This window comes from Pipistrellus hanaki, assembly GCF_964339955.1.
Source record: "Pipistrellus hanaki genome assembly, chromosome: 2".
Lineage (NCBI taxonomy): Eukaryota > Metazoa > Chordata > Mammalia > Chiroptera > Vespertilionidae > Pipistrellus > Pipistrellus hanaki.
The window spans coordinates 73,968,076-73,982,102 of NC_140504.1; the positions used below are offsets into that span (position 1 = coordinate 73,968,076).

A 14,027-nucleotide genomic window follows, 5' to 3' on the forward strand; every position below is an offset into this window, starting at 1 on the left:
ATGCATAGTACATCGCCATATTCTTTTTTCTTTTATTTTAAGGTTAGGTTTTCAACTATTTCTTTTCACTAATATCTGAGCATGCCTCAATGACTACCTACTCATATTTACAATTAGTTTTGGGTTGCAGAATTTAAAAAAAGGCTAATTAGAATTGTTTGTAGCGTAAGAACATGTGGGAGCTGAGTGAGTAGACGATTTCTGAAGATCTATGTATTCTGATTCTTTGTCATCATAAAATTTTTGTTTTATTATTATTTAAAGTGAAGTTTATTTTTGTTTTTACTTCTACAAAAGAAACACATATTCACTGAATAAAGAAAGTTTATCTACTGCACAGAAATATACTGATATGGAAAATTTTATGAGATCTTAAATAGTAATTAAAAAACAATCCTATTATGTTAATAACCCCTATATATTTGTGCAAAAGACATAGTAATATTTATTGTAAGCACATTAAAAAAGGTCACTTCTGGAGAAGAGACAGGATTTCAAGAGTTAGGTTACGATATGGGGTAGCTGACAGTAAAGAGAAACATGCTTTTAAAATTATGTTTCTACTAGAGGCCCGGTGCATGAAAATTCATGCACTGGAGGGGGCGTCCTCAGCCCAGCCTGCCCTCTCTCACTGTCCGGGAGCCCTCAGGGGCAGGAGGCGACCTGGTGATCAGGGGAAGGCGATGCCCCATCACACCTCTGCTGCTGCTGCTGCCACTGCCGGCAGCAAGAGCCTCAACTTGCCCTGGTTACCTGAGCCTTGGGCAGCCCTGAGCAATGGGGGTGGGGCTGAGGGCAGGTCTGGTCACACTGTGCACCTGCTTCACCACTCTCCCTGCCCTCCCACTGGGCTGAAAGGACTTGTGGACTCTGGCGGGGCTGAGGGGACTGAGCACCACCATCTTTTTTTTTTTTTTTTTTTTTAATATATTTTATTGATTTTTTACAGAGAGGAAGGGAGAGAGATAGAGAGCTAGAAACATCGATGAGAGAGAAACATCGACCAGCTGCCTCTTGCATACCCCCTACCAAGGATTTGCCCGCAACCAAGGTACATGTCCTTGCCCGGAATTGAACCTGGGACCTTTCAGTCCGCAGACCGACGATCTACCACTGAGCCAAACCGGCTTCGGCTAAATAAATCTTTATTGCTCAGATTATTACAATTGTTTCTCCTCCCCCCAGCCCCCATTGCTCCATTCCACCCAGTTCCCGCCCTACCCTCTGCCCTAACCTTCCCCCCTCCCCCCACACCATTGTCCTCATCCATAGGTATACAATTTTAATCCAGTCTCTTCCTGCACCCCCCACACCCCTTTCCCCCCTGATAATTATCAATCCACTCCCTTTCTTTGCCTCTGATTCTATTATATTCACCAGTTTATTCTGTTCCTCAGATTTTTTTTTTTTTTTAACCACATACATGTTATTTTCAAAACTCGAATGTCAAGAGCAAAACTCTGGCTATTAAATAATAACAACAATGCCAAAGCAAAACAACAAAATGAGAAATCAGAATTATGGACATATTAATATTTTTAGCTACTAAATGAATCTCTTTTGTTGCTGGTGTAGATTTACTCAGAGTCCTTGGACTTGCTGCACAAGACTTTGCAGAAGATTGGAAGCTAACAGATGCTAACATGAGCAGGAACATGATTAAAGAAGTAGCTTCCACTTCAGTCTTTAATTTTTTCAGATGACTCCATGTTGGCACCTCAGTCCCTTGCGTAGCCTTCAGTTTTCTTCTCCCACTTTGCTGTCATCTGTGCAACTCTCAGTCCTTTTGGGTGAAGGGACACAGGAGCTTCTCTGAGTCCATTGTGATGATGGACATAACACTCTGGTACCCTAATTGGCTGCATTGCTCCTTCTTTCCTTTCATTTCGAACCCAAGGTTCGACCCCACAACACTCCGGGCCTGGCTGCTCCAGGCCTGGATGCTGCTGCTCGGGGCCTGGCTGCTCTGGGCCTGGCTGCTGCTGCTCCGGGTCTGGCTGCTCAGGGCCTGGCTGCTCTGGGCCTGGCTGCTGCTGCTCAGGTCCTGGCTGCTCAGGGCCTGGCTGCTCTAGGCCTGGCTGCTCTGGGCCTGGCTGCTGCTCCTCTGGGCCTGGCTTCTGCTGCTTCGGGCCTGGCTGCTGCTGCTCTGGGCCTGGCTGCTCTGGGCCTGGCTGCTCCAGGCCAGGATGCTGCTTTGGGCCTGGCTGCTGCTGCTCCGGGCCTGGCTCTCTGGGCCTTGCTGCTCTGGGCCTGGCTGCTCTGGGCCTGGCTGCTTCGGGCCTGGCTGCTCCAGGCCTGGCTGCTCTGGGCCTGCCACTCCTCCATTTCTCCAGCTGGTCACATTCCAAAAGCCCTATCGGTCCCTCATTGCTCTTATTATCATGTTAATTGTTGACTATTAACTACCCAGTACCTCCTTCCTGTGGTTCTGGATGATAGATGTCCTTCATATTAGTTTTAATTTTTAAATTTTGGGAGCGTCAGAGCAGTTGCTCACCTACACCACCATCTTGGTTTCTCCTCCAATCGGTACTCTCGTTTGTGACCTATTTCCTTGTCTCAGCATTTTTGCAGCTTCTCTGAGTTGGTAGCCTTCTGTTGCTCAGATTTTTAATTCACTTGATTTTTAGATTCACTTGTTGATATATATGTATTTTGATATATATATAGAGGAAGATCATAATTTTTATCTTTTTTCTTCTTCTTCTCCTTCTTAAATAATACCTTTCGGCATTTCATATAATACTGGTTTGGTGGTGATGAACTCCTTTAGCTTTTTCTTATCTGTGAAGCTCTTAATTTGCCCTTCAATTCTGAATGACAACTTTGCTGGATACAGTAATCTTGGTTGTAGGTTCTCACTATTCATCACTGAATATTTCTTGCCACTCCCATCTGGCCTGCATAGTTTCTGTTGAGAAATCAGCTGACAATCATATGGGTGCTCCCTTGTAGGTAAATGTTTTTCTCTTGCTGCTTGTAAGATTCTCTCTTTGTCTTTTGCTCTTTAAATTTTAATTATGATGTGTCTTGGTGTTGCCCTCTTTGGATTCCTCTTGTTTGGGGTTCTGTACGCTTTCTGTACTTGTAAGTCTATTTCTTTCACCAGGTAGGGGAAGTTTTCTGTCATTATTTCTTCAAATATGTTATCAGTATCTTGCACTCTCTCTTTTTCTGGCACCCCCATAATTCTGATGTTGGTATGCTTGAAGTTGTCCCAGAGGCTCCTTACACTATCTTCAACTTTCTGAATTCTCTTTTCTTCTTGCTTCTCCAGAGGAGTGTCTTTTGGCTTTTTGTATTCCAAATCTTCGACCTGATTCTTTTATTTTATTATTTTTAAAATATATATTTCATTGATTTTTTACAGAGAGGAAGGGAGAGAGATAGAGAGCTAGAAACGTCAATGAGAGAGAAACATCAACCAGGTGCCTCCTGCACACCCCCCACTGGGGATGTGCCCGCAACCAACGTACATGCCCCTGACTGGAATCGAACCTGGGACCTTTCAGTATGCAGACTCACGCTCTACCACTGAGCCAAACCGGTTTCAGCAACCTGATTCTTATGTTCCTCCATTCTGCTGTTGGATTTCTGCATAATATTTTCCATTTCAGTCAGTTTATGTTTAATTTTTAGTTGGGTCTCATTAAATTTATCGGTCTTTCTAGGAAATTCTTGAAAAACCTTATAACTATGGTTTTGAACTCTATATCCTCCATCTCTTTCGTTTGAGATCTATTTCCTTGTCTCAGCATTTTCACTGCTTCCCAGAGTTGGTAGGATGGCTTTGTGTGTTTGGTGTCCTATATGGCCCAGTGGGTCAGCCTCCCCAGTTACCTGAGGTAGACACTTTTGGTGCTCCCCTTTGTGGACTGCATGTACAGCCTTGTTGTAGTTAAGTCTTGATTGTTGTTAGTATCCCTGGGAGGAATTGACCTTCAGGCCAATTGGATGTGAGTATCAGTTGTGTCTACTTCGGGATAACTTCTGTATTGGAGATAGTCTTATAGGATCAGACTTGCAAAATTGCAAAAGCCTCTGTGCTCAGCTTGGATGGGGCGGAGTCTCAGGGCTGAGCTGATAGTTTTGGCTTCCCATCAGCCCTGCCCTTGTGCGCTTGCCTGAGTTTCCGCCTGACCTCTGCCTTCTGAGGCTCCCCTGAGTTTCTGCCTGACTTTCCCAGATTCCCCATGCAAGAGCATGGGTGCCCCAGGGGCTTGTCTGGAATTGGGTTGGGTCTCTGTAGTCTGGAGCTTCTCACTCCTTCTGCTATACAGAGGCCGTGGGAACCTCCGAAGTCAGACCTCTCTATGTGCACTCACTTGTGCGTGACGGTAGACCCTGCCCACTGTGACTCCCGGCTTCCTCAGTCTCCCAGTCTCTGAGTCTCTGGGTACCTTTCCCTACAGTCCAGACTTCACTGTATGAGCCTGGGTCCACAGGGTTTTGGCCAGGGTTGGGGTTCAGTACAGTTGGAAAGGGTTCAGTGCAATCGGGGACTTCCTTTCCCCTCCCACCAGCCAGGTATTCAGCTGCACTTCCTCTCTATATGCGCGTCACCCTACCTGAGCACTTTGCGGCTCCCAATCCAATCCATGAGCCTCTCTCCTTCTTTCTAGCTGTAGATTTCCCATTCTGCCAGCTTTCCTGTGTTTTTAGATGATGTCTGTTCTGATTTTAGTTGTTGTTTTGAAATTGTTGTGCGAGGTGGCAGCTTAGGTGCTTACCTAGGCTGCCATCTTGGTTCCTCCTCTGGGCACCGCCATCTTGTGGCTATGGGGTTGCCATCTTTTTTATGATGTGACAGTCAATATGCAAATCCAATATAATAAAAGCCCCACGACCAAATGGCAGAATCACTGGGAACTACCCGAATGACCAGAATGACTGCAGCCCCTTGCCCTGGCCGGCCCCACCCTCCAGCAGCCCTCCTCTCCAACCCCAATTGGAGTTGAGCAACTGGCAAACTTCCTGTGGCCCCTCACTCTGGCTTACCAGGTCCCAATGGCCCCCATTGGAGTGGTCTGGCTGGACCCCACTCATGCACTGGGCCTCTATAGAAATATAAAACCCTACCCTGCCACCACTCCTACCCAACCTGCCAAAGTCTCCTGAAACCACAGAATTAGATCACTGATTCAAGCTAGCAGTTCAAAGTGTAAAGCCTCATTCACACTGAGGAATTGGCACCTCTCTCCTTCCCCTTGGTCTCCGTGTCTCGGAGGAGGCATGCGCGGTATAAATGCACAAGTGAAAGCTCAGAAAAGTCACCCTGTTGTGGTCGTGTGGTGCCTCCAGGCAGAGACAAACTGATCACCAAAAGCCAAGCACCAGACTCTGTTCCTCTTCAGCTGCAGCCTCAGCTCCAGGCACGTACTCCCCAAGTCAGGATACAAGGAGAGCTCCGTCTCAACTCTTCTCAGAGTCGGGAATGCTCAGGAGGCCTAGATAACAGAAACCTAAACACCCAAATGCTGGGGCCCATGCTGCCAGGGCCGGCTCAGCCCAAGGCCAAGGGGAGCTCAGCCCAAGTTCTGGTCCAATTCCTAACCCGGTTGTGGTCAGCCATCCTTTTCACAATCCAGGGCTGCTGGCTCCCAACTGCTTGCTTGCCTGCCTGCCTGATCACCCCCAACCACTCCCCTGCCAGCCTGATAGTCCCCAATTGCCCTCCCCTGACAGCCCGGTCACCCCCAAATGCCCTCCCCTGGGTATTCCCTTTATTAGATAGGGTTTTTTTCTTTAACATATTGGACAGTGTAACTGCCATGGTCTTGACAAACCAGTAAAAATGTAAACCCAAACTAAAAGTGTCATAAAATAAACTCGTTAAACAGGAATTTCATGAGACCTTGGAAAGGTGATATCATGTGGTTGTTTCTTCCTTTTTGCCTTCTCTTTCTTTTTCTTGATGTTTCATCTTTTGTCCTTTCTTTCATTTCTCCTTTTATTCATTTTCTGTCTGTAATCATTCTGCTGGGGGCAAGGGAAATTCCAAGGCTATAGGTGTGTATGTGGGGATCACCCCATGGGGTCACAGGCCCTTTGGAGGCTGACACCCCAGGCTGCCCCAGGGAAGGGATAGCTCTTGGGGACACAGCTCCCTCCCAGGCCTGCACCCCCACACCCTCTGGCTGTGGATAGGAGCTAATCGCTGGGGGAGACTGAGGGAAGAGATAGGCGGTTGTGGGCGCCTCCCAGGTCCACAGCCCAGGCCGATGCTAGAAGCAGATCATGCATGGCGGTGGGGGGTAGAGGGGTGAAGAGGCCGGGAGGGAGGACGAGGCCACTGCCCAGGCCTCGGCTAGGGTTGCCGTTGGGAGTGGATCATGAAGGGGTTGTGCGCTGTCTCCCAGGCTGATGGCCGGGGTTGCAGCTGGAAGCTAATTATGCCAGGGGTGCATGACTGCCTCCCAGGACACTGCCCAGGTCACCACAGGGACCTGATCACACCAGGGTGTGTGCCACCTCCCAGGCCTACGGCCCAGATCGTGGCTGGGAGCGGAACTCGTGATGGGGGTGGGTGCATGTGCGCTGCCTCCCAGGCCTATGGCCCAGGTCACTACTGGGAGCTGTAGTGCCTGGGGTGCATGTCTGCCTCCAGGCCACTGCCCTGGTTGAGGCTGGGAGAGGATCATGCTGGGGGTGAGAAGGCACCTCCCAGGCCAGCAGCCAGGGCCTCATGCTGCCTGCTCTCAGCGGCAGCCTTCCATGGGCCTGAGAGGACTGGGCACGGCCATCTTGTGTCTATGGGTGCCGCCATTTTGTTGTGGAGTGATGGTTAATTTGCATATTACTCTTTTATTAAATAAGATGTGCATCAATCCTTCCACTTTCAGGGAAAAGGGCAAAGGAGGGTTGCTGAAAATGATAAGGGAGGCAGCAGGGTGAACTTTTTTGGGGGGAAGGGGAGAGTTTCCTCCTGATAAAGGCCTTCAAAGGACAGCAGCCGACTTCTGCTATCCTCTGTCCCCAGAGACACAGTTTCTGGTTGGCATCTGGCAGGATGGAGCAGTTGCAGGTACAGGACTGGGAGCACCTTTCTGCATGCAGCTCCCTGGACAGTCTCTTCTGGCCAAGGGAATATTTGTTCTAATGCTTTCTCCCAGTGCCAGGGCTGCTGGGTAGTCTGGGGCAAGAGGGCAGAATGGAGGTGGGGAAGGGCAGGAAGAAGTATGGGGTAGAAAACTAGGGGTGGGGGATAGAGAGGGTGAAATCTGTGTGTGTGTGGGATGGGGAGGGCTGGTGCAGAAGGAGAGTTGGGGTCAGCATAGGGAGGTTTGGAGGTACTGGGAGAGTAAGAGGGACCAGCAGATGCCAGAACAGGGGAAAGGGTCTATGGAATCAGGTGGGGATCCACCAGGGTGAGCATACACTAATTCCCTTCCCCAGACCCAGACATCCCAGATGGCTAGTGGGAGGGGTCCATAGTGAGGCACTGAGCCCCCTACAATTTGTGTCTGAGGCTCCAGAACATGTGGCCAACATGCACTTTGGCAGAAGTGGCATTCAGACATCCACTGAGGGGTCCCAGATTGAAGAGGGTGCAAGTTGGGCTGAGGGACAACCCTCCCCTCCCCGCCCCCCCCCAGCCCCCGCCCCCCCACCACAGCACACGAATTTCATGCACCAGCCCTCTAGTCTGAATATATATAAAAGCTTAAGCAACTGAATGACTAGTTGGCCAGTTGCTCTGACACACACTGACCACTGGGGGGCAGATGCTGAATTCAGGAGCTGCCCCCTGGTGGTTAGTGCACTCCCACAGGAGGAACACCACTCAGCTAGAAGCCAGGCTCACAGGCTCAAGGACTCATGGCTAGTGAATGCAACAGCAGTGGCAGGAGCCTCTCCCGCCTCCATGGCAGCACTAAGAAGCAGTGAGCTGAGCGGTAAGGAGAGTGTGCAGATCAGCAGTAAGGAGCAAGGGGTCCCAGACTGCGAGAGGGATGTCCTCTAAGGGCTCCTGGACTGCAAAAGGGTGTGGATCAGGTTGAGGGACCCTCCCTTCCTGTGCATGAATTTTGTGCACCGGGCCTCTAGTATCACATAAAAATTAGGCCTTTAAGAAATGACTGGATAATGTGAACAAGTTTCCATATCCTTAAAAATATTTATGCAACTTTATTTTTAGGGCATCAGCTTAGATATGCTGATTTCCCCTTGGATTAAAGTTACACATAAAAATAATATGATGGATAAATGAAGTAACCTAGCCAGTTGAGATCTCATCCAACAACTTTGATTTTAGACTGTGAGGAGCAGTATATATGTTTTCCCTAACTGAATTAGTTTAAACAATTGCTGTTAAGCCCTATTCCATGTAGACTTAGCAATAAGTCCTTTTATTTCCTTTTAAAATACTATATCCACAGTTATAAAAAGAAGACATATGCGGCAACTATCTGGTTATTTTGACCAATATAACTTTTCATGATTTTTACTTTTGGTAGGCATTTCGTTAACTGTTACTTTAAAATAGCAATCTTGTCTTATTTTTCCAGAGTTTTACAGAGGCTAATTATCCTGGCCTAAACGAATTAACCTCTGTTGGATGTGCGCTGTCCATTACTGGTCTGATTCTCACAATTATATTTCAGATTGTCACCAGGTAAGAAGGGGAGTTGGCTCTTCTCAGGAGAGAGATTGCTGTCCTTTTTATTTCCTCTGAGCATAGAGCCCATTTTTAGTTTACATGTGTACTGTATGTTTTCCCCATTAGCATGTAAATTGATGAGACTAGTGACCTTCTCTGATTTTGTGGTTGCTGTTTGTTTTGTTTTGTTTTCACTACCATATCCCCAAGGAGAGGAATGGACTCATAGCAGAGGAATATCTGTAACATAATTGGGTCGACCTACTTTTCCTCTCATACTCAAGATAACTTGAATTCATTTTTCCTTCAGATTTATTTCTCTCTACTAAATTCCTTCACAACTGTTTTCTCAGATGTGTAGAGGAAAGAGAGAGAGAGAAAGAAAGATAGATGATCCTAACTGGAATATATAATTACAGTAATGGTTGGGAATAATAATTTTCAAACTTAGCATTTTATATTAGTCATTATATTCCTTCATAAAAAAGTGTACCCTCCACCCTAGTCACTGTGGCTCAGTTGGTTGGGCACTGCCTCATGCACCAAGAGGTCACCAGTTTGATTCTCTATCAGGGCACGTGCCCAAGTGTCAAGTTCTATCCCCTGTAAGAGGCAGCTGATGGCTGTTTCTCTCTCACTGGTATTTCTCTCTCTCTCTCTCTCTCTCTTGCTCTCTCTCTCCCCCTTCCTCTATCTTAAAAAAAAAAGTACCCAAAAAAGGGTACTCTTCAATTGTAACCAGAGGGAGTCCCTTGATGTTATTTTGTCATGTACCTATCAGTCTTTAAGTACTTCCTTATTTCAGGCACAGCAAGATGATAAAGGCACATCTATCACTTTCTTTGCCCTGTACTTAAAATCAGCCATATTTCCAAAGAGCCAGAATTCTTTTTTATTTCTTTTCTTTATCTTTCACACTCAATGAGTCTCTTGCCATTCATTTAAAATTCTTATACTGAGTGCTTACTATGAGCCAACCACCATATGAATAAGACAGGTTAGCTCTCATCTCTCATGGGGTTTACATTTTCAGGGGGAAGACAAATGTTATACAAATATACTGTGTACAGAAATTTATATACAGTAAGTCCTCAGGTTACATTGGAGATCCGTTCCTATGGCGTGAAGTAATGCAATTTTCGTCGTAAGTCAGAACCCACCTACATAAGCACCTACGTCACTCACATTGAGCACATACACAGCAGTAATGAAGGGAAACAGTAAAAAAACTTAAAAGAAAGATAACAATTCCTGACCTTTACTTGTGGTAAATAAATAATAAAAAACATAAGGCACATATGTAAATATGTCAAAATGACCGAACTTATTTTTCATAAATAAATGGAGATGGCGAAGTAACCAAGAAATGACATACATTGAGTCCTATGTAACCCCAGGACTGCCTGTAACTAAAAGCATGTCATAGCTACCGGCCAGTCGGCCAGTCAGCTGGTAACTTAAGCAGAAACCATAGGCATGGAAGCATGGGACAGACTGATGAATCTCAGAGGAAAGGGGGGAGGGGGAAGGGCAGGAAGAAATTAACCAAAGTTCTTATAATCATACTAGAGGCCCGATGCACAGATTTGTGCATGGGTGGGGTCCCTCGGTCTGGCCTGCGGGGATCGGGCCAAAACTGGCTCTCTGACATCCCCCGAGGAAAGAAAATTACATGCTATGTCAGTCATACAAAAATACATGGCTCTTATATTTGTCTTTTAATTTGTTTTCTACCATCACCATACTGGAGCATTCAGTTATTGGATCCCATTGAAATAATTGTGGTAGCAGCATAACTAGTTTCTTTGCCTAAAATGTTACTCGTTTGAATTATTATCAGATTTCTTTCTTTCTTTTTTTTTTCTTTTTCTTTTTTCTTTTCCTTTTTTTTTTTTTTTTTTTTTTTTGCATCCTCTATCAACATGTTTCTTAGGACAATTTGTGCTATCATAGATGTTACTAAAAAGCCACCAGGAAAAAAACACAAAAATAAAAACAAAATTATGTTGATTTTAAAATCCTGAATCAAGTTTTTGTTGTTGTTGTTGTTCATGGGCAGGTTCCCATATTAATGTAATATATTATAGGCCCAGTGCATGAATTTGTGCATGGGTGGGGTCCAGCCAGCCTGACCAGAGTGAGGGGACATGGGCAGTTGGCCAGCCTGCCTTCAGGTCAAACTCCTGGATGAGAGGACAATTTGCATGTTAGCCTTTATTATATAGGATATACACCGAGTGGTCAGATTATTATCCGTTCAGAGATCATAATAATCTGGCCACTCAGTATATATTATAAATTTATGTGCATATATAATGAAGCACAGAATATTATAATATATAGAAAAGCCAAGCTATTTAAAGAGTCTATTCTCCTGTGGATTATAATATATTGTTGAAATTGAAGAAAAATTAGAAAGTAATGTTATTTTATATGAAAGGATTCTTTTGACTATTTTTTGTAGTTGTCAACTAAATCTCAACTGAAATATCAAGAGGATGGACAAAGTTCTGTTTGAATATAAACTTTTTATTCAGCATGGAAATTCAAAGCTGAGAAAGATCATGATGTAATATTATAAAATCATAAAAGATATATATTCTACAAACAGACATCAAATTCTGGGACATCCTATATAATAAAGAGCTAATATGCAAATGGTCATCACACCCTCATCACACACTCTGAGGTCATCAGACACTCAACACTGGGGAGAGAGGAATGGGGACCAGCCAGGCACAAATGAGCTCTCTAGAGAGAAATGGGGACCAATCAGGCTGCGGCCTGGGAGAGGGACAAGCCATCCACCCTGCAGTCCCAGGTGCCAGCAGCTGTGCCTGTGGCCTGGGAGAGGGACAAGCCACATGACCACCAGACCTGGGCACCAGTGGCTATGCCTGCGCCTGCAGCCCTGGAGAGGGACAAACCGCCCGCTCTGTAGTCCTGGGTGCCAGTGGCTGGGGCCAATCTGGGTAAAACCAGCACAGGTCCTGGGTGCCTGCAGCCAGCTACAGGGAGGGAAGCTCAGCTCCCAGGTGCCTTCAACTGGCTGGAAGAGGGAATTTTGGGTCCAGGGTATGGGGCGAGGCAGAGGCAGTTAGGGGAAATCAGGCCAGCAGGGGAGCAGTTAGAGGCAATCAGGCCATAGGGGAGCAGTTAGTGGTGATCAGGAAGGCAGGAAGGCAAGTAGTTAGGAGCCAGTGGTTCCGGATTGTGAGAGGCAGTAGTACATCCCCCAAGGAGTTCCGGATTGGAGAAGGTACAGGCTGGGCTGAGGGACCCTCACCCCCGTTGCACGAATTTTGTGCACTGGGCTTCTAGTTAAAAATAATGGGACACTTGAAGATGTTAGAACGTCAAGCACAGTAATAAACTTGGGGGATTGTTATTCTAAGAGGCCTTGCAGTCTGAAAAAATCTAGAAGGGTTTAGATGATAGTGAGTGTAGATTTTATAACTTTCATTAATATAGGACTATATACCATAGTCTACAGAGAACTGTAATGTCATTAGAAGGGATTTAAGGATATACTTGCATTTAAATATTACAGAAAACAATACATGCACAGAAAATGGAATATCAAACCTCACACTTGAGATCAACTTTATTAAGGCCAATCTTGAATTCTATGCCAACCTCAAATATACACATGGTCCATTGAAGATATCCCTCTCTCTCACTTCTCAAGTCTTTCTCTATCTCATTCACTGCCTTCTAAAGACTACTGTTAGACAGTGCCAGCCTGCAGACAAAATGAGAAAAGGCTTTTACAGAAAAATCTTAGGTAAATATGAGATGAAGAAAAAAAACCATTTAAAGAGCACTTGGTTCTATATCCAAAATTATATCTTCCAATGAAAGGACAGTCCTTGGACATGTTTGACATTAAAAGACTCATTCAAAACATCTTGACCATTTGACTATCAGCAAGTATTTCCCAAAGTATGGTCCCTGAAATTCTAGTCCTTGGGAGATATTCCATAGAAAAAAGGCTCTGAGATGTCTTATAGAAAAGACACATGTGAAATGTTGAGTATAAGCCATTTACAGGGACAGTAATCATCAGTCTATTCAAGTTATGAAGAATATCATTGGAACAATAGGCTGTTAAATGAATTTTAAATATTTTCATTTAATTTAAAAGGTTTACTTTTTATTTATTTTTAAATATTTTTTATTGATTTTTTTTTTTTGCAGAGAGGAAGGGAGAGAGATAGAGAATTAGAAACATCGATGAGAGAGAAACTGCCTCCTGCACACTCCCTACTGGGTATATGTCTGCAACCAAGGTTCATGCTCTTGACTGGAATCGAACCTGGGGCCCTTCAGTCTGAAGGCCGACATTCTATCCACTGAGCCAAACTGGTTAGGGCAAATATTTACTCTTTAAGTGTAATGTAAGCTAAACCTTATAACATTTTGCTAGTTTAAGATATTTTGTTAGTTTAAAAGTAATAAGTTTAATATTACTTAAAATTATACAATTACTTAAAATTGTATCTGGCCTTATTCTTTTAAAATTTATACATAATATTTAAAATAAAATACTTTTAAAAACTCAAGAGGCTTTCACACATGGGTTCATCTAGAATATGCGATAATTTCCTATTTGAAAATCTGAAAAATCCTTTTAGAACCTTTATATAGATAGCCTTTGTATGTCCTTGCAAATCTAGAGAAGTTATGGTCTACTGCACTACAAAAAGGCTGCCTTAAAACTTGAAAGAACAATTTATTATCTCTAATGATTCCGTGACTTCACTAGGCTCAGCTGGACTTCTTCCAAAGGGTTCTCTCTCTCTCTTTTTAAAATATATTTTATTGATTTTTTACAGAGAGGAAGAGAGAGGGACAGAGAGCTAGAACCATAGATGAGAGAGAAACATCGACCAGCTGCCTCCTGCACACCCCCCACTGGGGATGTGTCCGCAACCAATGTACATGCCCTTGACGGGGATCGAACCTAGGACCCCTCAGTCTGCAGGCTGATGCTCTATCCACTGAGCCAAACCGGTTTTGGCCGAAAAGGCTCTCTTAGTGTCTCCCATGAGACTGCAGTCACCTGGTGGCTGGGGTTGGAGTCATCAGTAGGCTCAGCTGGGATGTTTCAGCAGCCTGGTCTCTCTCTCCACAGTCTCAGAGCATTTCCACGAGGTTCCCTGGCAGAGTAGCTGGAATTTTACATGGTGGCTCAGAATTCCCAGGAGCACAAAAGGAAAGCTTGTTATGACTTAGTGTGTCCCAGGCACTTTTGCCTTTGTGAGACTCCCCTCCATAAAAAAGGATAAAAAGTATGTTTTATGACAGCATTGATATAAAGATGAACATACTAATATTATTATTTTATAAATGCTACATTTTTTTCTTTGACATGAAAGTTCATTTTTGTTTGTTTTGGTTGAAAGGGGTTGAAACGTTGCTGTGGGCC

General features: G+C 44.8%; 1 protein-coding gene across 1 annotated transcript in view; it reads left to right on the forward strand.

Annotated features, from left to right (window-relative positions):
* The window catches only part of ADGRG7 (adhesion G protein-coupled receptor G7), a gene marked incomplete at its 5' end in the record, with an annotated part of 74,645 nt that overhangs the window by 46,311 nt on the left and 14,307 nt on the right, over nt 1-14,027 (forward strand). Inside the window, one exon of the mRNA XM_084870579.1 lies at nt 8,508-8,614. Within this exon, the coding sequence (XP_084726705.1) occupies nt 8,508-8,614 (107 nt within the window). The remainder of the gene's footprint in view (nt 1-8,507; nt 8,615-14,027) is intronic.